Raw genomic sequence first — 22,960 nt, forward strand, 5'->3', positions numbered from 1 at the left:
GTCAGGTTGAATGGGGAGACGTATAGACAAGAGAGAGACACACACAGACACACAGCAAGACGATAGCCGAGCAAAAGTGTTGCTGGACTCTAATAGATGGTTAGCGAGACAGGCAGACAGACAGACACATAAGGGGGGACGGTATGCAAGGAGATGAAACAGGGCAACATGGCTAAAAGAGAACGTCATGTAAACATGCAGGGCTGTAGGACATCGAGGTTGGTTTTATTCACGGCACATCTCGCCCTCTGGCCCTATCCCTTACCTGGGAGTGGTGTTTTTTTCTTCAACTGAGATTGCAATTTGCTGCATGTAAAGTCGGAGGGTGGGGGTGCCTCAGTGGATACGTTCTCATGACTTCGACAAGCCTCTACAAGTGTAATGAGGAGTTCCGCGTATCATCTGTGACCCTTGCCTTGTGCTCGGAGTGCGAATCGGGCGAGATACAACGGTAATGAAAAGGGCTCAGAAATGCTGGCGAAGGGGAGTACAGCTGCGTTTGCTACACACACACACACACACACACACACAGCGGTAATGATGGATGCAACCCTTTTCAAAATGGCACAATTCCTGTGTAAGATGAGGAAAGCCACACAATCAACACTGGTGTAAAAAAAAAAACAATCATCTGTCCTGTGACCGGGTGACGTGGGCGGGTTGGGTTTGGAGGAGGGGGAGAGTAAACTAGAGGTGTGTGCGTGTATGTGTGTGGCAAGGGGGAGGGGGAGGGGGAGGGGGAGGGGGGGGAAGACAATTGAGCGACCCCAATGGGAATCAACACGGTGAGATCATGTCGAAAACGGCCCACGGACGCCGACAGAAATAGCGTTCGAATACAAGCGTGCACACAAACACCTACGCGTATATACAAATATTTGTGCAGCAAAAGAGTCGCCAACAACGTCAGCCATCTAACTCTGTACGGAGGAGCCTCGTTTCACAGCGCTCACTCTGATTCACGCACTCGGAACAAAGAATTGTGAGCCGGAGGGCGGGGGAGGGGGGGGGGGAAGAGGGTAGCCGAGATCGATATGATAAACTACGGCGCAGCGGGCGACGTCCCAGTCGGGGCGAATCCCGTGAACTCTGGCGGGGTACTAAACAGAAAGCTCTCCTTGTTCGCTTTGCGCACATCCGAGTCAACGGCACCGGTAGACGCCATACCAGTAGCACCCTTGCTGGGAGATTCCGCACCACCCCCTCCCTTCAATTGTTGGGTTTGCTGCGATGACGGCGTTGATTGCAACGCAGTCGTGAGTGCATCGTGTTTGGTGTCGATGACTTTCTGTTGGGCGAGCTGCCTGCTGGTATCCATCAGAGACGCCGTCCATTTTGCGTCCGTGTCAGGCAATGGCGTGTCTTCCACACTCGCTCGAGTGTCGGACGCGCCAAGGTCGCCTTTACGGTCCGCAGTGCTCTTGAGCTCAAACCCCGTCGTCAGTCGCAGCGGATCTACCGAGACGGTGTACTGCTTTTTTGCGTTCTTGTTCAATGTTGCCACGACACGGCGGATCTCCGATTTGTAGAGGGCGAAAAACTCATCGGACCTGTCTGGCTGCAGCGAAAGCTCAGACAGCTCCGCTCCCACAAAGTACTTGGTTTGCAGTGTGTGGTTGATGCGACTGAGGTGGTGGCGCAGTTGAGCCGCCTCGCGCGGAAGCACACGTAGATCCTTGAAAGGATCGACGTCGTTCTGATAGGCTGACATTACTGTGTGCCTCCGGCAGACGCAAGGTGACCGCAGATACACAGGGGCAGGGATCTGCCTTGCTATTGATCAAAGTCTCTAGAAAATTCTAACAGTCTGAGAATGAAGCACAACGGCATGAGGTCCATGCAGTTGTTTTTTCGTATTCTTGCACCTGACGATGGGAAGAAAGCAGGAGAGGCAAAGACGTTTGTAAAAAAGAAGCAGACGACAAAGAAAAAAAAAGATGGATCGACAAGCATCGCTGCTTCATGGATGTGTTGTGCCGCATGAGTCCCCCCCCTCCCCGCCCCTGTGAGGCCAGGTGTCACCTTTTCCTTGGTGGATCGATATACGTACCCCTCCCCTTCCCCTCACCCCTTGACCTGACGTGAGCAGAGACGCTGGAGCATGCGCCGCTGTGCTTACACCGACACGTGATGCACCCTGAGCTGTGCAAACTGCAAAAGAGGATGCAGCACGAGATGTGGTCCATAGTAGGGGTACGAGATTGACTCTCGCGCCGCGCGCAGGGCTTTGCGCTCAAAAAGCGTGCATGCTTGTCTGCGCGTGTGTGTGTGTGTGTGTGCATTTGGCTGTTGAGCATGAGCGATGCCTCTGAATGCTTCTCGAATAACAGTACGACACAACCAACAAACGAGAGTCCAGAAATCGTTTTCTCTTTTAGTGCTGCTGTTGTTTTTGTCACGCCTGGTGCTCGCTTTCTTTCCCTTTCTCCTGTTTTCACAAACTAAAGGCGCACTCTCCCTCTTTCTAAAAATCTCTCTCTATATACAAATATATATCTATATATATATATGTAAACATAGGGCTGTTTGACATGGAGAGAAAGAGAGAGGCGAGGGGGGAGGAGGGGGGAGAAGAGGGACAAAACGGGGAGGCGGCAGGACAGAAAAAGAGGCCCCAGCCATTTATATATATATATATAATATTAATAAAACATAGAGGCGCAACAACAACACTGATCTCTGGTACCATACACGCTAGCAGCAGTAGACACACGCACACGCACGTGGGGGAGAGGGGAAGGGGGGCAACAACACCCTCACCTTGTTCCTGAACAACAACAACAACAACGTGCCCTTATCAGAACCAAGATGCAGTAAAAGGGCGATCGACACGACGTGGGGATCCTTTAGAAGCGCAAACAGAAAGAGGATACGACATCGCCAAGTACGCAAAAAAAAAAAATGAGGTGCCGGAGAACACACCATATCCACTTTCCTCACGCGCGTGGCTATGGCTGCACCTCTGCGTATTCGTGTGTTTCGATACAGGATGAGCGCCTACCTGTCATCAGTTCTTTAATCTGCCGCTGCAGTGCTTGATGGACTACACAATCATCCGTCTTTCATTTCGAATTCCAATATGGAGTAGTCTACGCCCTTTTACGCGCCCAGCACCGATGGCAGTCTATCGATCTCGCCCACTTTCATGGCAGTGGTTCAAACACACTACCGCAACAAGCCATCCTTCTGGGGGAGGGGAGGAGGGGAAGGGGAGGGAGATATTTTGGTTCAAAGAAAAAGTAGATAAAGGAAGAGGTCCGTTGGCAGAGGAGCGTTGTGTGGAGACACACGTACTTTCATCGGAATGCAACTCAACGAAATCACGCAGTTGGGCAGAGAATAACCACGCGCCGCAGAGATAGAAGGAGGGGAGAACAGGGGGGAGGGAGGGGAAGCAGTACAAGGCGGTGATGATGAGCTGCAGAACCCTGAGGAGCAGGTTTGGGCCCACACAAGGCGCTGGACAGAGACAGCACTGTGGAAAATCTTGGAGAAAAGAGAATGTAGCAAACGTGTGTGTGTGTGTGTGTGTCGAGCTGTGGGGGTTGGGCGATGGGGGGAGGGGGATGAGGGGGAATGGAGCGGAAAAAAGCGACAAGGTGCGTACGGGGCGGCCGGCATCCGTGTATATATATATATATATACACAAGATGTTTTGATCGAGTAAAACTGCCAGATGGTTGTTGCGCTCACTTGACGGTAAAAAAAAAACAGGCTCGACAACGGCGTGGGACAACGGTCTGTTGTACTGACCTGTATCACAGGGCCAACAAGTCGCGTCAAAAATGTTATGCGTGATATGGAAGTCTATAAAACACATTCTTGCTCTCTTGATGACGTCCCCACCGCTGCACCTTACGTCTCCCACCGCTGTGAACCGTGTAGACGTCACTGCAGGTCACTCTTGCGCTCAAATATGTACACGAGGCGACCGTTCTTATATGTGTAACAGAACCGCTCGCCACCTGGGGCGATGGAAACCGTGAGTACTTTGTTCGTGAACGGCTCCGGAATCGCTTCGTCTGGCAACCCCATTGCACCATTGTCGACTTCAAAGGCTTGCGACGACAGCGCTGTGCCGTGTGGGGCGGTTATGGTTTGTGTCCAGGCGTTGGCGAGCGACTTTTCTAAATCCGGCACTGACACCACACCTCCGGCAGGGGAGTCATCGGGATCCATGAGCGGGTCGGCGCGGTAGTGCACAAGAGAGTCTTGCGGGCTAAGGGTGGAGTGGAGCGGCTGCCACACAGCGACCGCTCCGTCGTAGAGGCCTGTGACCACCGTGCCAGAGATGTCGTCCACAGCGACGGGGAAGCGATCGAAGATGGAGTCATTTTCGTAAAGGGAATCGAGGTACTTGGCGACGTAGTTCATCACTGGCATCATGGCACAAGGTCTATCTGGCCTGCGCAAGTCCCACAACTTCAGGCTGAGATAATCACGCGTGACAACGTGGTCAGGGCCCAAGAAGGAGGCGTCTGAGATGCTGCAAAGGATCTCGTCGTAGGCCTGGCAACTAAAAGGGTTTTGCTGCGTTGTGAGCTGCGAGGAGATCGCGTACTTGCGACTCTCTCGCGACGGCGGGTCACGCAGGTCGCCAATGTTGAGAATACCTGAACTCCGCGTTAGCAAAAAAAGCGAGTTGTGCGTCGGGTGAAACGAAGAGGCGGTCACAAGCTCTTCTACTTCGTCCAAAGCCCCCGACGCCGGTCGAAGGTCCGCAATACACGTGGCCTTTGTCGTATCTGTCGCCTCGAAACTCCACCAGAATACTTGCAGATCCTCCACACTCATGAATGTCTCTCCGTCCGCCGAGACACTAAGCGCTTGTATACTGTTCGCCACCGGACCGAACTCTTTGATGGGCAGGATAGCTGGCTGCGGCGGCAGTCGCGCAAAGTAGCGCGAGCCCACGAAGGTCTTGCCGATGACGTCCTCCATGCCCGGAAAGGCATCGAAGGGACTAAATCCCTCACGGCGCACGTGAAAGAGTTTGATCACTCGCTCATTTGCGGTGAGGTAGCTGATCATGCTGGGAGAGCACCGCGGGCGCACGAAGCTCAGACACTTGACGTACGGCTGCACAGCGACGGAGGTGAGGGCGTTAATCGATTTCACAAACGCCTTGTGCGAATGCCGCCGCAGCACCTCTCGACCACGCAATTCATGGGTAATGTTCTCTGTGGCTGCCGAGCTCAGACTACCGAGGTTGTTCGACGCTCCTACAGGACGGGCGGCCTCGTTGCTGCTGCGTCCCCACGAACCCAGCGTCCTTCCGCCACCATACATTTGCACACCCGACGACGCGCCACTCTCCGGCGGGTGTTGCTGTTGCATCACCGACTTGCTTCGGCGAATCAACGAGTTGAAGGTGTCCGCGGTGCTCACCTCCAAGTACTCGATGTGCCCATTATAGTCGCCGAGGCACATTCCCAAAACTGGGGCACCGCTCATGGGGTCTAGCAGGGTGGTCATGGCCACCACACTCACCGACTGCAACGCACTCTCTTCTCCGGCGGCTGGAAGCGAAACTCGGAGAGACTCGGGCATCATCTCGACAGACTCATCCAAGAATGGGCTATTTTCAATGGACGCGTTGAAGACTGCTTCGTCAAAACACGGACTTGGACTGTTGCTGCTACCGCCGCAGCCGCTCGACGAAACACCCCTGCCCACCACAACCACTCCTCCCCCAGGAACACAAGACGAGTGGTTAGGCGAGGAACGACAATCCGATGCGGCGGCTCCCACGGCGGCGATTGCAGTGGCACTGTTGCTCCAGTCCTCGTCCTCGAGCACAGCCCGGGGGGACATCCCGGTTGTGCCCTCTGTGCAGGTGGGAGGGTTGTTGCTGCTCAGGCGTGGCTGCGGAGACGGCTCCTTTGGATCCCTCCACGAAGGCATCGATTCGCTTAGCGGTTTGCCATCACGCAAGGTCGCATTATCAGCCATGTCAGCCTCCTCGTCGGTGTTGGCGTCTTCGAGGGGGTAGTGTAGTTTATGTGCGAGGTGGAACGTCGTCGTTGGACGCTGCACCGTACGGTACATGCGGTGTTCGACGTTGCGGATATGGTCGCGCACCCTTTGCGGGGCTGTGACACCGCCATGCAGCACCTCTCGGTGACCCACTTTCTCTGGAAAGCTAGCCAAGCCACCAGCACGAATGAACCGCAGCGCAGCACGACTTGCCGTCGATGTCGCCATCATCAGCAAACTTTGCTTTGCCTTTCCAGGTGTTCGCTTCGGGGACGGTATTGCCGGCTCGTCATAGCCGCCACGCTCTGGTACCTCGCTCCCCGCACGCGAGCTGCGCGCCGAGCGTTCCTCACTCAGCTCCCACGCTAATCCACGGTCAGGTACTTCACTCCCGGCTCGTGAGCTGCGATAGGACGCGTAGGTGTCGCGACGAGTCGCACTAGTGGGATTCACTGCCATCGGTTCCCTCTGCGGAGTCTCGCTACCGGCGGGGGAGTTTTGGTAGGCCGCCATTTGCGCGTCCGTAAAAGAGCCGCTGTACGGAGATGCTAAGCCCGGGTCCGAGCGCGCCTCGCTGGTGGCGCGGGAGCTGCGCAGCGACTTTAGCTGTGCATGTTCACTAGTAGGCATCTCCGGTGATGGGGAGAGCTTCACATGCGCTTTTTCCACGGCCTTTTGTGGTTCCATTTTGCCGAGGGTTGAGAGGGAAGGGGGAGGGAGAGGGGGAAGGGGGTGCACAAATGCAAATGGTTGATGATCAAGTACAACAAAGATCGAAAAAGGGGTTGGGGGAGTGGGGGGGCAGCGAGCGCGTCAGCCAGTTACACTTATAACCAACACTCGCTGGTGGGCTAGTAGGCGCTGCTGGGGAGATGCCACCCACAAAGCGCTTTCAAAGAATCTAGGGGAGCCTATAAATGGCACCGAGGAGAAGATGCAGCACTTCCACGATCACACAATTAGAGGGGGGGGGGCCCACTGGCAACACGCGATCTGAGAAGTGAGTAGGGGGGGGATCAAAAGAAGATGAGAAATATGGCGCGCAGGCGTCGTCTACTCGAGGGAGGGGAGGGAGGGGGGGTTAGACATATGCGCATGCTGTGTAACACTGGAGAGCATGAAAGGCTCTGATCAAATGCGTTGGTAATCATTGCTACCAAAGTGCGTGGAGAGAGGAGGGAGGGAGAAGGGAGACATCAGGGTTTGTGCGACCTCCTCCTCAAGTGTGTATTCTCTTCAGAGATAGAGGCCGAGATGACCATGGGTAACGCTAAAGTCCAGACTTGAGACATACAATTTTTTTTTTTTGCAATACAGCAACCGCCAAATGACATCCCACAATCTTCGAAAATAGTGACGCACACTGACACAAGCGAATGCACCAAAACACGCCAAATGGAACCAGCCGGAAAAAGAGGGGAAGAGCCACAGCCTCGACAAGCCTTGATCTGCATCTCCCTGCTAGCAGGGTTCCTACTTGCACTTTACTCAACTAAACCCCGATATATTCGCGACTCAATTTGGTTCCACAAAAATGCTGCCCTGCTGGTGGGTGTCGTATACAGCGTACATGTATATATATATATATATATTACAAATAAGTATATATATATATGTGTGTGTGCGTGTGTATATTACTCGAAATCAGCAGAACCTCTCGCGGTTGCATTGAAGTGAATGAGGAGTGCATTCCAACAAGCACAGAGAAGAGTGGGGGGGTGGGGGGAGGGGGGGGGCAGGAACGCCCCGGCACAGAGACACCGAAAATGTACACAGAGAGGCGATTAAATCTCCCTTCTGAGCTACTGAACAACAACAACACACAAAAAAAGGGAGATCACCGGGAGTACCAAGAGTAGCCATGCCCAGCACTCAAATGCTGCACAAGCCCCACCGAGAAACACATACCAACGCGTAGAGGGGCAAAACAAATCCCCTCGTAAGGGTCTGTGTGTGTGTGTGTGTGTATGTGTGTGTATGCGCAGTGGTAGACTCAAACCAGGGAAACGACACCAAATAGTGTGTTCCGTTGGCTGGAGTCTTTCACCATCTGCGTCTTCTATAGGAAGTAAATCTAATTGTTTCCAAGCTTTATATTCTCTATGAGAAACCAAACCGACGCACAAAGTCCCAGCAAGTGCACGTCGGTGCTATGCATAGACCAGGGGTAAAGGCAAGGGCTTATCGTTTTTTTTTACGGGCCCTTCGCGTCGACCGTACCGCCCCCGTCCACTTCCCGCACTCCAGGTCTCGGACCATGGTGGTCACCTACGGTGGTGCGCATACGTGAGCGGCTTTACGCCAGGTCAAAACTCAGTGTCCTGTTGGCGCAGTACACCAAAGCTTCTCGCCATTTTTGAGACATACGCGGGCTTCTTTGTGATCTGCGGACGGAAGGTGCACTTGTCCACTTCCGCCTGCTGGACTTCTTCCTGCTGCTGCCTGCGCTTTGATTCCATCAGTAGTCGCTTTTCATTCAAGAAGGCCTGGTAGGAATCGTAATTGTGGGGGCTCAGCATCGATTGGACGCCGACGTTGCACTTTGCATTCACCGCTGGCCGGAAGGTCAGCCCCTCCACTTCCTCCACCTCCGCGCGCTTCTTGGCATCCTCGCGGCGTTTTAGCCTGCGCTTTTGCTCCATGTGCAGACGCTCGAAAACGCTCGAGCGCTGCTGTGAGACCGTTTGATCGATGGCCCCATTGAGACGCCGCTCTTCCTCTTTAGCAGCGCGGGCGGCGGGTGATATGTTGGGATGAAAAGTACACGGGTTCACGTACGGCGATCTGTGCTGCTTCACGAACGACGATGTAAACGGGATGCGCTTCTGCTCCCGCTGCGCCACAATGGAAGACGTCTCTGGCCCCATTGTCTCATTCAGGAGCGATCTGGACACCATTTTCTGCACCAGTCGCGTGCTCGCATCCGTTGTGGTCGGTGTAAACGCAGGGGTGATCTTCCGCTCCAGTTCACGAACTGTTCGAGCACGATTCAAGTAGTAGGCGTTTTGTCGCAGAAGAAACTCATCAAAGAGGGCAACACGAAAGCTTTCCTCTGTGCCGCCAACCGCATCCTCCTTAGTATCATCCCCATGCTGTCCGTGCATTTGTGCATCTCGCCTGGAGTGATACTTGCGCTTTGCACGCTGCTCCTCCAGCAGCGCAACGGCCATTGGCGACCGGTACGATGTCTGCACTACGGCGAGCCGCGTTACATCGCCTCCTGGCACGCGGTGCTGTGTGTGCGACGACGATGCTGCAACCGGCTCTAGCGTCACTTTGGCCACCGTGGCCTCCTCCTCCCAGTCCGTCTGTAAAAAGGTACACATAAAGGAGTGGAATGTGTCGCGCGTGCGTACAGCGCCCCCGCCACCGCGGGATCTGTGAGGCACAAAGGATGCCGCTCCACAGTGACTTCGAAGTAGAATGAGCTCCTCTCGAGCAAGACGGCGATATTCCATTTCCTGGTCCAGAAGTTGCCGACGTGAAGCCGCAGCAGACAGCTCCGCTGGATAGAGCCGGTCGTAGACAGTGTGCAGTGTTGCTCTCAGCGTAGAGGGGTCTAGCGGCGGTGACGACGACGACTTTGTTGGCGTGACCGTCGTATGCGTTCCATCCATGTTAGACGCAACCGCTTTTTCCTCTTCCTGTAGTGTCCTTTCCAGTTCACGCTGCTGGACGAGCCGCACCATCGCCCGCGTTCCTGGCGAGAGTAGCGGGTGAAAGGTGCACTCTGCCATCTCTTTAGCCTCCATCTCCTGCTTGACACTCTGCTGACGCCGCTCCGCGGCGCGTGTCAGTGTTGTGGAGTCATGGGACCGGGTGGCCACTGACGCCTCTGCTGCTGAGCGGTCCGTGTGCGGTGGTGCTTGGTGGTCCGAAGGACGCCGCCTGCCCACCTGGGACGAATCTCGGGGGCTCTGCCTTGTCTGTTGCACCATGGAAACGCTCGGGTCCGCACGCAGCCCTGAATCAGCATCACGGCCGTCGATGAAAGCGCTCACTACACCCGAACGTCCAACACGCTCGCTTAACGGCGACGCATGATTGAGTAGGCTCTTGTGAGTGGTGGTATCCGGAACGACACGAGCGTTAATGGGAGTCTTTTCCATGGAATCAAAGGTTGTTGAGGGCGCTGATTGCGCCGTGCAAAAATCTTCTGTAGCCTTGTCTGGCGATAACTCCTGCATCGTCTCCCAGGCGGCTTGAGAAGTCCGTCTACGGTGTCCACCAACCGCAGGCGTAGTGGTCGTCAAACTTCTCGGATGCGCTTGTGTCGGCGTCTCCGTTTGAGGTTTAATATCCAGCGTGTTGTAGAGGTCCGCTAGAAGCGAGGACGCATCGTTCTTGATGGGACTGATGCCACTCACATCCGTACTCAGTGCAGGGCGGAGAACGAAGCGACTACCGTTAACACTTCTTCCGATCACCGAAAACTCTGCGGAGCACGCCGTTGTGCGCGTCGGTGTGTGAATCGTCTCACTGAGCAATGCGCGACCGTCCCCCTCGGTGATATCGCCAGCGGTTACCTGTGTTTTCTGTGGTGATGACTGCCCGCTAGCGGAGCCGTTTCTGCTGATCCAGGAATCCCCAATAAGCTCATCGAGAATCGTCGCTGCCGTTTTCGGTACGGGGAGGGGAGGTTTCGAGCGTCCCTCGAATGACTCTGACCCCTGTAAGTCGTGCGCACGACCCATCACCGTTTCGGATGGTGAGCACCGTACTTGGACATTCTCCAGCGCATGGCGAGCAAACCGAGTCGCCGATCGACGCGATGGTGCAGCAGAATCAACGGATTGTGAGCGATAGTTAAATTTTGCGCGCAGCTTCTCCAGCGCCGTCGTGCGTGTTGCAGCCCACTCTGCGGAGTCCGCGTGCCGAGTGGACATCGATGAAGGAGCTGCAGCTGAGGCGACTCCCAGCGTGGCCCTGTCAGCGCTGACGTTACCGTGTGTCAACGGCGGTCGTTTTCTCGCACACTGTGTTCTTTCCGTCGTCACCGCTCCCCACACCCCAACCGATGGGTCGAACGGGGCATTCGACCCGGCTTCCACGCTGTCATGGGAAGCGCTCATAGACCTTTCAATGTCTTCTTGCCCCTCTAACTCTACTGGGGCCGCGTCATCGGTGAATGGCACAAACACCTCTATTGTAGTCTCTCCCTCGGCAACAGCTCCATTCACTGCATCGATCAGCTCGCTATTGTCAACAATATGTCGGTCGAGGCCATGGACGTTGACCGAGTCCCCATTCCTCTGGTATTCGCCCTCGATGCAGAATGAACGAGATTCCGCCATCCCCGGCGACCCCGCGCCCGTCTCCATCGCTTTGGATGACACGGCATCCTGGCAGGTGCCTAACTGCAAGGCAGCGCACCCCACGGGAGCCAGCGCGGCGCTACGACAGTTTTGAAAGGCGCTGCTCGCGATTTCATCGACGTAGTCGCGTGATTCGGCACTGCTGCTGCCTCGGCTGTGATGAGTACCTGCACAGGCCTTGGTAAAGGAAGTGCAGCACACTGTTGGACGCCTCGCGAGTGTCGAGTCGATCAGCACATTCGTCTCTCCCCTCTGCAAAAGTCGCGAATCGGTTGGGGTAACAGGGGTTGAGCCTGAGATAGACTGGAATGGTCTAGACATTTCTGTCGAAGAGGAACGGGTCACCTCGTTCAGCGATGGGTTCGGCTGCACCTCCTGTGAGCTGGGCCCCAACCTCGACGCCACCAATAAAGATGGAAAGGTATGGCGATAAGCGGTTTTGTTTCTTCGTGACCATAAATATATATATATGTGTGTGTATGTGTGTGTGAGTCGGCTTCCCACTTCTTCTCTTTTTGTTTTAATTTCGTTTCCCCCAATGTGTGTTTTTTTTTGTGTGTGTGCACCCGTAGATGTGGGGAACAAAGAAAAACTCTATTGTGTGTGTGTGTGTGTGTGTGCAGTGGCACCTCACATGTAGAGTCGATGCTGGTGCCCACCGATGCCTTTAGAGAGATTGTCGTACGACCCAGGTAGAATCTGCGAGGCTGCGAATTATGGGAGTGTCTATGTGTGTGGCTGGTGCATCTGCATCTTGAGAGTAGTAGCAAGACGACGAGGTAGAGACCGGTCGATTAACGAACGAGCGGGTTCAAACAGACGGAAGAAATGAGACACGTCAATCAGTGTTAGTGCGAGTTACATTCCATCGCAGATGGTGAGGGTGAAAGGGAGGGAGGGAGAGGGGGGGGAGAGGGGAGAGGGGGGACGAATGAAAAAGGTTCCACTGTTGCGGGGTCGAGAGGCGAGAGGCGAGAGAAAGATGGCCTTCAAGACACACCTCGCCCTACTCCCCTTCCCTCCTACCCTCTCTCACATCCTTTTTATCCCACACAATGAAGTCTATCCAGGTGGGCTTACGGAAGCCCGTTTTCATTTTTTAACGCAAAAGTTTATCTCACGTTTTACCTGTGTGTGCACTTGACCATTCGCGTGTGGCTGCGATGCACCAACTGCGGAAGGCGGACCTGCCCCTCTGGCATATACACAGGCGGGAACTCCCGTTCTTGCAATGTGTCTTCGCTTGCACTCAAGAGCCCCGAACCCCACTTCACTCACTAAACCCGCAGGTGCCGGCCAAAGGTCTACTGTCCAAGAGCAGGGCATTGGTAGATACGCACCACATCCAGGGCGAGCACAGTCACCCTGAGCAGAACGCCTCTGGCCCCACCTCTACAGAATCATCCCGCAGCGTAGGCCACCTCAGAGCCGTCTTCATTGTGGCCATCGTCAACAGATGCATCGCTCGTCAAAGTACAGTAAGACCCAGGGTGAAAGACCGCCGCCCGCTGTCGCAGGTTGCCCTGACGTGGCGCCATCCCGAACACGATGTGGGGGTCTCAGGCTCGCGTTGTAATGAATTCAATCCCTATAAGGCCCCGTGTCGAATGCGCTGGTGACCCTATTCACCCCCACCAGGGATCTGTGATGGCATCCGCAACGAAGAGGACGGTACTTGCTTTTTGTTTCACAGAAGAAACCAGTAGACCCTTCGTAGTCCTCGCTGAGGTGAAAGCCCTTCGTCTTCAGAGAGCCAAGGGAAAGTGTGCAGAAAAACAAATGTTCAAAACAAGCTCACCAAGTCAGAGAATTTATACCCGTCCCTTCCAAGAAAAAAAGAATTTTTTTTTTTGGACAGAGACAGAGAGAAATGAAAGACCAAAAGATGACCATCGACAGCCCGTAAACGGGGCACAGGACTGCGGAAAGGGAGCGGTGCCTTCAAGTGGAACAGAAAAAAAACATCTAGACGAGATGCGTGGAGAGGGGGAAAAAGAGAGAGAGGGTCAGGGAGCGAGGGGGACGGCGGCGGCGCATAAAGTGCAGAGAGTAATTATCACCCCCCCCAACAGAAGTAACCACACATCCTTATCCGCTTTCATACCGCCCTGCTTCGTCAATGTACGAGGGGCCAGGCGCTCGAATACAAAGTGAGAGATCCCTTCCTCACAGGTTCACTTGGCCGTGGAGTTTGTGAGCGTTGCGGCTGTGGACCAACTCGCAGGCGGCAACGTAACGCTCAAACTGGTTTCTGGCGTCATCAGAGAGTCCCTTCAGAAACTCCAGCTTTGATGACTCGCGCTGCTCCAGGTACCACCCTGTGAAAAGCTCTACAAAGTCGTACGGGAATCCCAGCTCCTCCTCATCTGTCTGTGCTTCCCAGAGGTCAGCAGATGGGGCAGCATAGCGCGTGTTCGCCGGCACCCCAAGCTCTTCGGCCACCAGAAAGACCTCGCTCTTGTGGAGGTCCGAGATGATCTGCACATCCACGACACCGTCCCCCGCTTTGCAAAAGTAGCCCAGGTAAAAGTCTTCATCTTTGTTGCCAGTCCCCATAACAATTGCCGGCGCCCCTTCTTGGCTGAGAAGTTGAGCCACGTAAAACCCTGGTGGTGTACGCATGTAGCTTCGCAGCTGGCCACGCGCAAAGTTGCTGCCTTTGATACCAACCGCCTTCTCAACCAGGGCTGCGAGATGTACATGGAAGTCGGTTTGGTCGACAACAACCTCCGTTGCGCCGCAGGCGGTGATGTTTTCCTTTCCCCGCCGCAGCGCCCACTCACTACTGTGGATTGGTTGGCACAGTCCCACGTTTTTCTCAATGGGACTGTCGTGCGACTGCATTGCACGTGCACATAGCGCGAGCACGACTGCCGAGTCGATGCCACCAGAGACACTCGTCACGCAAGCCTTCAAGTGGCATCGGCGCATGTAATCGTTGAGTTTGGCGCACTTCATCTCAATCCACGCAGTCGGGTCAAAAGAACGGGCCTTGCGATGCTCTTGGAGAACGCGCTGCAGCTCCGGATGGAGGGGTGCCACAGGCATTTGTTCCCGTTTATTCAACAGCGTGGGGAGGGGGAGAAAAAAGGAGCAATGAGTAGGGGGGTTACGGTGTTTGAAGTCCGCGACCGCTTTTGCACAATCGACGTGCAGAGCGAGCGAGCGAGCGAAAGTATGCTAGCGGCAACGGTTGAGGTGTGTGGGGAACGCACTAGTGAACTTCTACCCGGTCGTCAGCAGTGGGCCGAAGCGACACAGGGAGAGAGCAGTATAGCTCCCTTCTCTTGAAGAAAAAAAATTGAATAAATGGTGGCGTGCCGTAAAGTTAGCAAAATGGGCGATAATGAACCCCTAATCAAACACACGCAGATGCACATATACCTATATAGGCACAGAGATCACAGCACCCACATATGCACGAATCAAAGCACAGGAGCCTGAATATGTGACGCGCACAAGGCGAGAGAAGGGAGAAGAATACAGAAGAAAATCAGATTTTTTTCCTTCATCCACTGCGAGCTCCGCCGGCAGTTCGTCATTCTCTGAGCAAAGGAGGAGCGGGGGTATGAGGAAAAGCATTGCGGATCTTACAGGCCCGCCCGTGTTGAAAGTTCTCGAGGTAATCTGGATCTGCCTCGTCGTGACTAGCCTTCCCCATTGACACGCCAAATTCGCCAGTTCTTGTGACTTGATCGCCGGATCAGTAGAGCCAAAGTAGGTTCACATGGAATGTACACGCTCCCCCACCCCCCTCCTTACCTCCTCAAGAGAGCATCGCGATGTGTTTGAAAGTAAGCGGGTTGTTCACCCACATATTTTTCTCTTGTTGTTTTTCTTTTTTTTTCCCATTCGAAGTGAATAAATTGACCTACATATGTATCAGCATAGTTCTCTCCTCCTCCTCCTCTTTCCCTCCCCCCCCGCCTTGTTGTCGGTGGTTGGGAATGGCGTTCTTTCAAACACCGCGAATCGTGGTATTATTTCCTTTTTCTCCTCGTGATTTTTTTTTGTCGTTGCTGTTGTTGTTGTTGTTGCGCACATCGTGCCATAAGGCACTGTTTTTTTTTGTTAGTTTGTTTTTCACAGAAGAAGAAAAGGCGAAGAAAAAAACGGAGAAAAATAAAAAAGCGAAGGGCGGAAAAAAGAGGCGAGTATTTGGAGGGGGGAGGGAGGGAGGGAGGGAGGGAGGGCGGCGGTACCCCCCGCCCCCCCCCTCCTCCTCCTCCTCTTCCTTTCTCCACACGCACACACACAAAACACGCGTTGCCCCTTTGAACACTATCACACATATGAAATCAGCCGGAGTAGAGTTCGCTGCCAGAGAAGTAGTCTCCGTCGAGGACATCTGAAGAGGCGTAGAAACGAAACAACTTTGACGAAAAAAACAAAGCAAATGAAGTCACCGGGCCCTGTGAGCGAGCGGCTACAGAAAAGACGACGACGACGACGAATGGAATAAGCAGGGAGACGCAAAGAAGTAAAGCAGAAGAGAGAGACTCCCCCCGCCTCTATCCCCATTCAGACCCGTGACTGCAGTGGGGATGGAACTTGAAGAGGGAGAGAGAGGGATCTTTGGTGGCAACACCCTTGGTTGAATGCTCTCTTCTCTCTGCTCCCGTGTGGAGTTTTCCCCCAGCTCTTCTGCACACTAGAGGATATCAGCAGAAAACCAAACGTAACATCCACATCAGAGCGAAGACGCACAACAACAACAGCAAGAACAATAATAATAATAATAAGGAAGAAGAGAAAAACCCTACACAGTCCCGAGGAACGAGAGAGACTCAATTATGTACAAGTGAAATCTGCTATTGAACATGTAGGTGTTAGCCGAGGTGAGGGAGGAGGATGGTGTCGACGTGTGCCCAACACATATGTGGAAACAGGAGAGGGGAGAGGGGGGAAAAAAACGGTCGCGCGGCACACAAGCTCGGCCCTGTGGCGACTGCACCACATTTTGTTTCTTTTGTTGACCATGAATGGGGGTGGGCGGAAGGAAGGGAAGGGGGGGGGAGGGGGAGTGATGTTGAAAGCACGAAGAGATACTTGTACATGGAAAAAAAAAACAAAGCACAAATTCGCCCACGACAGAAATGAGAAATGTGGTCACATTGCATCCGCCGCATTGGTTTCCCCTGGATCGCCAACCTTCTCCTCATGCTGTTCCTTCGCTTCACTAACACTTTTAATGGCACGTGCGCGGCGATGCTCCCCCATTAGTTTCTCCCGGTAGGACCGGGCCGCGCTCGCATCTGCAGAATGACTCTCCTTGCGGTATGCAGCCATGAACTGTTCTTGGTATAGCATACCCTCCAGAATGGGATCGGGGTGATAGGTTCCCTGGCGCTGCTTCTCCACAATGTACTCTCTCAAAATTTCTTCCTTGACGCGCTGTCCATTCTCTGTATCCACAAAATTATCCATGCGAACAATCTCCGCGTGTCGAATCCATCTGTCATCTTGCAGAGGTTGTAAGAGGAGGTCGGCGAATTCTTCTGAGGGCATTGTGAGTATCTGAGACTCGCGGCCAGCGGGGATTACTGTGAGCGGCATATCGTCCTTGTCACCTAATGCCTCCATGGTGAATACCAAATGGGAGAGGATGAGGGAGAAAAAGGAAAGGTGAGGGTGAAGGAGAAGGGATGGGAGAAGAAGCTAAAAGTAGGCGGAGAGGACGCTGGGGGTGGGACCGTGAGTCAGTGTGATTTTAGGGGGGCAAGGGAACGAGTTTGGTGCGTCCGTGTCTCTGTGTGTGTGTGTGTGTGGGTGGGTGTGTACGGAATCCTGTGAGATAACGGAGGGGGGGGGGAGGGGGCTCGCGATGAGAGCGTCAAAAGTGTGCTGTGTGAGCAGAGTAACACAGGGAGGCAAAAACCCTGGGAAAAGGGGAACAGAAACACGAAGTGGTTAGTCGGGGGGAAGAGGGGAGGGGAGGGAGGGGAGGGGAAACACATATACATATATACATATACAGTTTTTTGAAAGTTATATCAGGGAGTGCACTTTTCGAAGCTAAGTGCGCAGCGAGGATTGGAAGTCACGGGAGGATACTGCCAAGAAGCTGACATCACAGAGAAGACTCGCTGCATCGCGCAACTGTGGGGGCGATTTCCAGTGAAGATCTTCACCAATACAGAGATAATCACACCCGCAAGATCATGTTCATTTGACGCTTCGAGACAATCTCGTCGGGACACCACCTCGTCTCACCGACTACTCTCTTCTCCTCGTCACTTCTTCAACAACTGCGGAGAGGGGGGAGCGAAGGGAACGCTTTGGTCGCGTCCAGGCCGTTTGTCATAGTCCATTCTCCTCTCCCATTCTCTCCATTCCCTTTGAGACTGTGAAAGATTACGCGCATTGATGTCTCCCATGGAGTTCATGTTTTCGCTTTTTTTTTGTGTGTGTGTGTGTGTTGTGATGCGGCTGCTCTTGAGGCAAATCATTAGGACAAAAGAAAAGCATGCGGCCATAAAAAAAAAAAGAATCACCAACGTCGGCGCTCACACATACACACACATACATCCATACAAATATAAACAGATGAAGCAGGGAGACGAGGACAGAACACCACACCCTGCTGCCCCCTAACTTATTTCACACATGGAGAGAGAGTCGAAGAGGGGGGAGAGAGGTTAAAATAAAAACAATGAGGCGTAAAGGTGACATGTTCATGCCCACAACAGAACTACGGCAAGGCCAGCTGCTAAACTCACAAGCACACATTAGCCGCAACAGGGAAAACATCGACACGAGTCACACAAGAGCATACGTACTCAAACGCCTTCATCATGCAGGACACGATGAAAGGAAAGGGAGGGAAAAAAAAGAAAGCGGAAGGCCACTCATGGGAACACCCAAGATTGACGACCCCGAGGCAGGAAGATGATATCCCCTAGTCTGAAAGCGTGCCCTGCTATGCCCACAAAAGCATATTGGCCAAAGCTCACACGACGATCGCGATAACTTGTAACGTGCCCCCACCCCTTGGTTTGCGGCAGCAGTGTGCACCCGCGCGACACTGGTGGCCAGCGCGGCTATTTCAGGACTCCCTCCGTCCCACGCTCTGCGCACCCCATTTTTTTTTTTTTGAAAACCCGCCCCCCGCCCCATGAGAGCTACTCCCGCTATGACGGTCACCACCTAATGCGTCTGCCGGAAGGGGTCAGGGTCCTCCATCGGCGGTAAGTGGGGTTTGGGTGGGGTACTGACTATTACAAGTCCCTATCCCGCTACGCCATTCGGGAAGTCACTGTGAACAGCGCCAGCGATCGATTGCTCTGTTTTCCAAATGCCGTAGGTGTTTCACTTGATAGCAACCCAATGTGAGAATGGGAAGCAGGATTGCCTGACACGGACACGGAGTGTGTGGTCAGTACACGCTGCAGGGGCGCTCCCATACACGTCACTGCCGCCGGAAATCACGAGAACCAGCAGAAAACTCTGTTGACACACAACAGGAAATCCGTCAGGACGCGTCCAGCGGATACAGCCACTCAATTACAGAAAGATAAACACACACGCACACATGCACATGTAGACTAGGGAGAAAAGCAAGTGAGGCGAACAAGCAAAAACAGCCACGGAGGAGAGCTCGCAGAATCAGACGAGCAGCAGCGCGAGAATGGGCGACAAAAGCCCCTCGCAACGGAAGGTGTGCCCCCCACCACCACCACCATGTGCGTCTGTTTCAAGCACGACGGACTGGGGCTAAACGCGTAACGCGAGAATATGCACTTTTGGAGGTCATTTGGGGAGGGGGGGGGCAGGAGAGCTCTAATGTGTGAAACGTGTTTGCCCGGAGTGAACCAGCTCCTCGGACTGACTCGCCATCAAGCAGTCAGCCACCCGACAACAAAACCTGAAGAAAGCACATTACCGTTCAGGAAATAAAAATGCCTTCGTTGCTCCGCTCTGTGATTTGTTCTTCGAATAACAAACCTACAGGACTCTCTTTGGGGGGAAGAGGGGGGAGCCAAACGTGGTGTTCCTCAAAAAAAAAAAATGCGCCCTGGTCCTTGAAATGGATGGCATATGTGTTTTTTTTTATCGGTGTATGGATTGATTCACCTTCAGTCATCGTATACTTGTGCCCTCGTATAGGCGGGGGTTTCAAAGCACACGATACACCCATGTATATGTCTAAATACGCATGTATATATTTATTTGTATACATATACATATATATATATATATATATATGTATATATAACTGAAGCCGTGGACAGGACCACAGCGAGTCCCGCATACGGGGCGAGGTAGTTCACCTTCAATCGTTTGGAGAGGACTACCTCATCTTTTTTTTTGTTTGTCATACCGCGCAAACAAGACAAAGACGAATATAGGGCGTGCGAATCTACCAGAGAACTTTTGTCCTCCCCCTCCTCCCTGAGAGACTGGCGGGGGGAGGACGGAAAGGGGAGAATGACGGGACGCTCATACTACCAGAGAAGACAGAACAACACCCAACAACCAATCAACCACAGAAGTTTTAAAAAAACACAGCACACACACACACACACACACACAAAAAAAAAAATCATAAAAAGCGTTAGAGAAACACAAAAGGGAGGGGAACGAAAACAGAAAAAAAAAACGAGATCCAACAACATGGCGAAAAAGAGAACAACACAGAAAACAACAACAAAAAAAACCGATCGGGAGATGAAAAGCCAACAACAACAACACGCACACAACAGCGTGGCTCTGCGAACCCGCTCTTCTCGCCTGGCACTCCACATCGTGGACCTCATCACGTTATCGCGAGATGTTCACACGCCCGTCTCTTGAATGCGGGATACTCGTGGAGCGCCGTATGTTTTGCAGAGAGCACCAATTAGGCATTGAGGTGACGACGACTATTGGCCTCTACACCCCTGCGCCTCATGTTGTGATCAGTGGAGGCCTCCGCACGGGGAAGTGCGTTGGGATTTGGGCTCATGAGTATAGGAAACTCAGTAGGGCTGTTTTTCCGGCTTTCACTGCTGTTCACGGCACCGTCACGCTCATGGCTGTCAGAGATTTGGATGCCCGTAGCCGCCAGTGCGTAGGAATCCGGGATCGACTTCTCAGTAGAAAGAATTACGGATACTGGAGGTGATTTGTTCGACCCATCGCTGTCGCTTCCCTCTTTTCTATCGCCCAGTGGAGCCTTTTCGCTCTCCAATGGGGAGCCTACTTCTCTGGTATCGTCAGCCGCCGGCATTGCCTTGTGGGGCATCGACAACACGTCGCCTGGTGAGTCGTTATCCTCTCTGCATGAAGCAGTGGCATCCTCATCCGAAGTGGATGAAGATGCTACTGGCGAGGGCAACGGCATAGTTGAAGAACCGTTGGTGGTGTTCTGGGCTACTTGATGAATCCCGCCTTGAGGGCCGCGCTTGAATTTGATGATGACGACCGACATGTTGTCACAGCCGAGACGGAAGGGTTGCGGAGACAGACAGGCATCCATGAGCTCCTCACAAATCTTTCCGAGCGGCATACGCCCCTGGATGCGCGGCCGCACAAAGTCTACCACTTGTTTGCTGGACATGATGTCCCAGATACCGTCGCACGCCAGCACAGCAAACTCGTCCTTGTCACGGTTTAGTTTCGTCACACGCACCTCGGGCGCACTGGTGACCGCTTGCATCTCCCACGAAATTTGCGTGTTATTTTTGAACATGAAATCCCCAATGGCGCGACTAAGGGCCAGCATGCCGTTCACGCGGCGGTTCAACACGTAGCATCCGGCGCGCTCGATGCGCATCTGCTCGGATGGCAGAAACGGCTTGTGATCGGTGCTGAGCGCATCAACGCTGCCGTTGCGGCACATGACACAGCGACTATCGCCGGCATTGGCACAGTACACATCATCGCCGTCCAAGTAAAGGACGACAGCCGCACACCCACCACGCTCAAAACTGGGGAGAGAGTGCAGGTACTTGTCGATTGCAATGAAGCCGTCGTAAAGGGCTTTCGAGATCTCGCCCTTCATGAACGCCTTTGTCTGATGCACAAACTGAAACATGTACTCACCGCAGTACTTCGCTGTTGCGGCCCCGCTGTGGCCGTCATAGACTCCAAAAAAACCGCCCTTCTCAAGCAACAGAAGCGTGTGCGCGTCCTCCATCGAGCGACGCCACCCCTGCATACTACTTGCGCCATACTCCAGAAATTCGTTTTCCCCAGTGACGCTGTTTTTGGTCCTCATCGGCTGACTCATGATGTCAGCGCGACGGAGCAGCTCATCGAAATTTGGCTGTCCAGCATTACGAACCACCCAAGTGACAAAAATTTGAACTATCTCGAGCCATCCCACCAACCACCCGAGAAAAAGAACGGTAAGGGCCACGAAAACACCGAATAAGTGGTAGACGTAACCCGTTGTTAGTGTGAGGGCGACAAGGAGCGCCATTGACCGCACAAGGTGTATGCGCCGGTAGCGCGCCTGCTGATGCAACATACGCGTCACTTGAACCTGATGCTGTGCCAAGTAGTGGACTTGCTTTGCGGAGGACATGGTCAGTTTAGGGGGGGTTCTTCGCGGTGTGGCGCGCTTTTCCGACAGCATCACGAAGGACTAATATGAATACAGATGTACACAGGAGGCACGCGGGAGGGGGTGGAGAGGGGTAAGCAAACACACGAGAAGAGAAAAATGTTCAAAGACTTTTTTTTCTGGTGAACTTCGCTGGTGAGGTACGCCCTCCGTCAATGACGCTCTCACAAATATGGTCCGTATGTCGAAGACAGCTTTCAGGGAACCGACCCATATATATGTATATATATATATATGTATACAGACGCACACACACACACAGATACACACACACAAGTGATTTCGTATCTGTGTGCCACGTCAGGCCACACACCACGAATACGCCTCCCCGACAAGAAAAGGAAGAAGACAACGCAATTCACCCGCACCAATGAGAGTACAGACGGCAACAGCAGCTGAGAAAGGGGGAGGACTCAGTAAATATGAAATAAACCAATAAGTAAAGCACACAACCTGTTATTTCCTAGCCAAGGGGGGGAGGGAGGGAGGGAGGGGGAGGGGCGTGCACATTGATACACCAACGATATAAGGGGCGAAAGTGACGAGGATAATGTTATCAGTGCCAGAGATCAAAGTGGAGGTGGCGACGAATATAAAAGTAAAATCGTGGGTGTTTCTGCTTCTCCCATGTGACTCCTCGTGGTGTTTGGGGAGGGGGGAGGGGGGAGGAAGTGGAGCCCACCCTAAGCAAAAACAGTGCAATGAGATCTGGGAGAGCAGCAAAGAATGACAAGTTAGCCCCCCCGCGATGGCCGTTTGGTGCGAAAAAGAAAAACAGGACGCCAGCCGAGATGGTGCACCGCGGCGCTATGAACACACAGGACTACAGGGCCTGACAAAAAAAAAAGCAGCACTGTGACACTGTAGCGGTGTGAAGCGTGCACACAACAAACGCGGTCACGAACAACTCCCTATTGCGAATCTCTACGACCCTTTTTTTTTCTCGGTGCGAAGAAGCCGTGACACTCCAAGAAGAGAAAACGACACGAGCTTTAAAAAGAAAAGGAGAGAAAGAACAAAACTGCAGTTTCCTCTTTTCCTTTACTTTTTTGTGTCTTTGATATGAACGCCTTTATTTGTTCTTTTCTTTTTCTGTGTGTGTGTGTGTGTGTGTGGAAGGCCA

General features: G+C 53.4%; 6 protein-coding genes across 6 annotated transcripts; all 6 read right to left on the minus strand.

Annotated features, from left to right (window-relative positions):
- Positions 1-1,042: 1,042 nt before the first annotated feature.
- On the minus strand, positions 1,043-1,711 carry JKF63_02526 (uncharacterized protein; the record flags this gene model as incomplete). The annotated part of the gene is made up of 1 exon (XM_067898551.1): positions 1,043-1,711. The coding sequence occupies one exon, from the start codon at positions 1,709-1,711 to the stop codon at positions 1,043-1,045; it is 669 nt and encodes a 222-aa protein (XP_067754708.1).
- Positions 1,712-3,888: 2,177 nt separating this feature from the next.
- JKF63_02527 (uncharacterized protein) lies at positions 3,889-6,663 on the minus strand (the record flags this gene model as incomplete). The annotated part of the gene is made up of 1 exon (XM_067898552.1): positions 3,889-6,663. The coding sequence occupies one exon, from the start codon at positions 6,661-6,663 to the stop codon at positions 3,889-3,891; it is 2,775 nt and encodes a 924-aa protein (XP_067754709.1).
- Positions 6,664-8,282: 1,619 nt separating this feature from the next.
- Positions 8,283-11,612, minus strand: JKF63_02528 (uncharacterized protein; the record flags this gene model as incomplete). The annotated part of the gene is made up of 1 exon (XM_067898553.1): positions 8,283-11,612. The coding sequence occupies one exon, from the start codon at positions 11,610-11,612 to the stop codon at positions 8,283-8,285; it is 3,330 nt and encodes a 1,109-aa protein (XP_067754710.1).
- Positions 11,613-13,457: 1,845 nt separating this feature from the next.
- JKF63_02529 (uncharacterized protein) lies at positions 13,458-14,339 on the minus strand (the record flags this gene model as incomplete). Its single annotated transcript, XM_067898554.1, has 1 exon — positions 13,458-14,339. The coding sequence occupies one exon, from the start codon at positions 14,337-14,339 to the stop codon at positions 13,458-13,460; it is 882 nt and encodes a 293-aa protein (XP_067754711.1).
- Positions 14,340-16,400: 2,061 nt separating this feature from the next.
- Positions 16,401-16,874, minus strand: JKF63_02530 (uncharacterized protein; the record flags this gene model as incomplete). The annotated part of the gene is made up of 1 exon (XM_067898555.1): positions 16,401-16,874. The coding sequence occupies one exon, from the start codon at positions 16,872-16,874 to the stop codon at positions 16,401-16,403; it is 474 nt and encodes a 157-aa protein (XP_067754712.1).
- Positions 16,875-20,130: 3,256 nt separating this feature from the next.
- JKF63_02531 (uncharacterized protein) lies at positions 20,131-21,849 on the minus strand (the record flags this gene model as incomplete). Its single annotated transcript, XM_067898556.1, has 1 exon — positions 20,131-21,849. The coding sequence occupies one exon, from the start codon at positions 21,847-21,849 to the stop codon at positions 20,131-20,133; it is 1,719 nt and encodes a 572-aa protein (XP_067754713.1).
- Between the last annotated feature and the right edge of the window lie 1,111 nt (positions 21,850-22,960).

This window comes from Porcisia hertigi, chromosome 32 (assembly GCF_017918235.1).
Source record: "Porcisia hertigi strain C119 chromosome 32, whole genome shotgun sequence".
Taxonomy (NCBI): Eukaryota; Euglenozoa; class Kinetoplastea; order Trypanosomatida; family Trypanosomatidae; genus Porcisia; species Porcisia hertigi.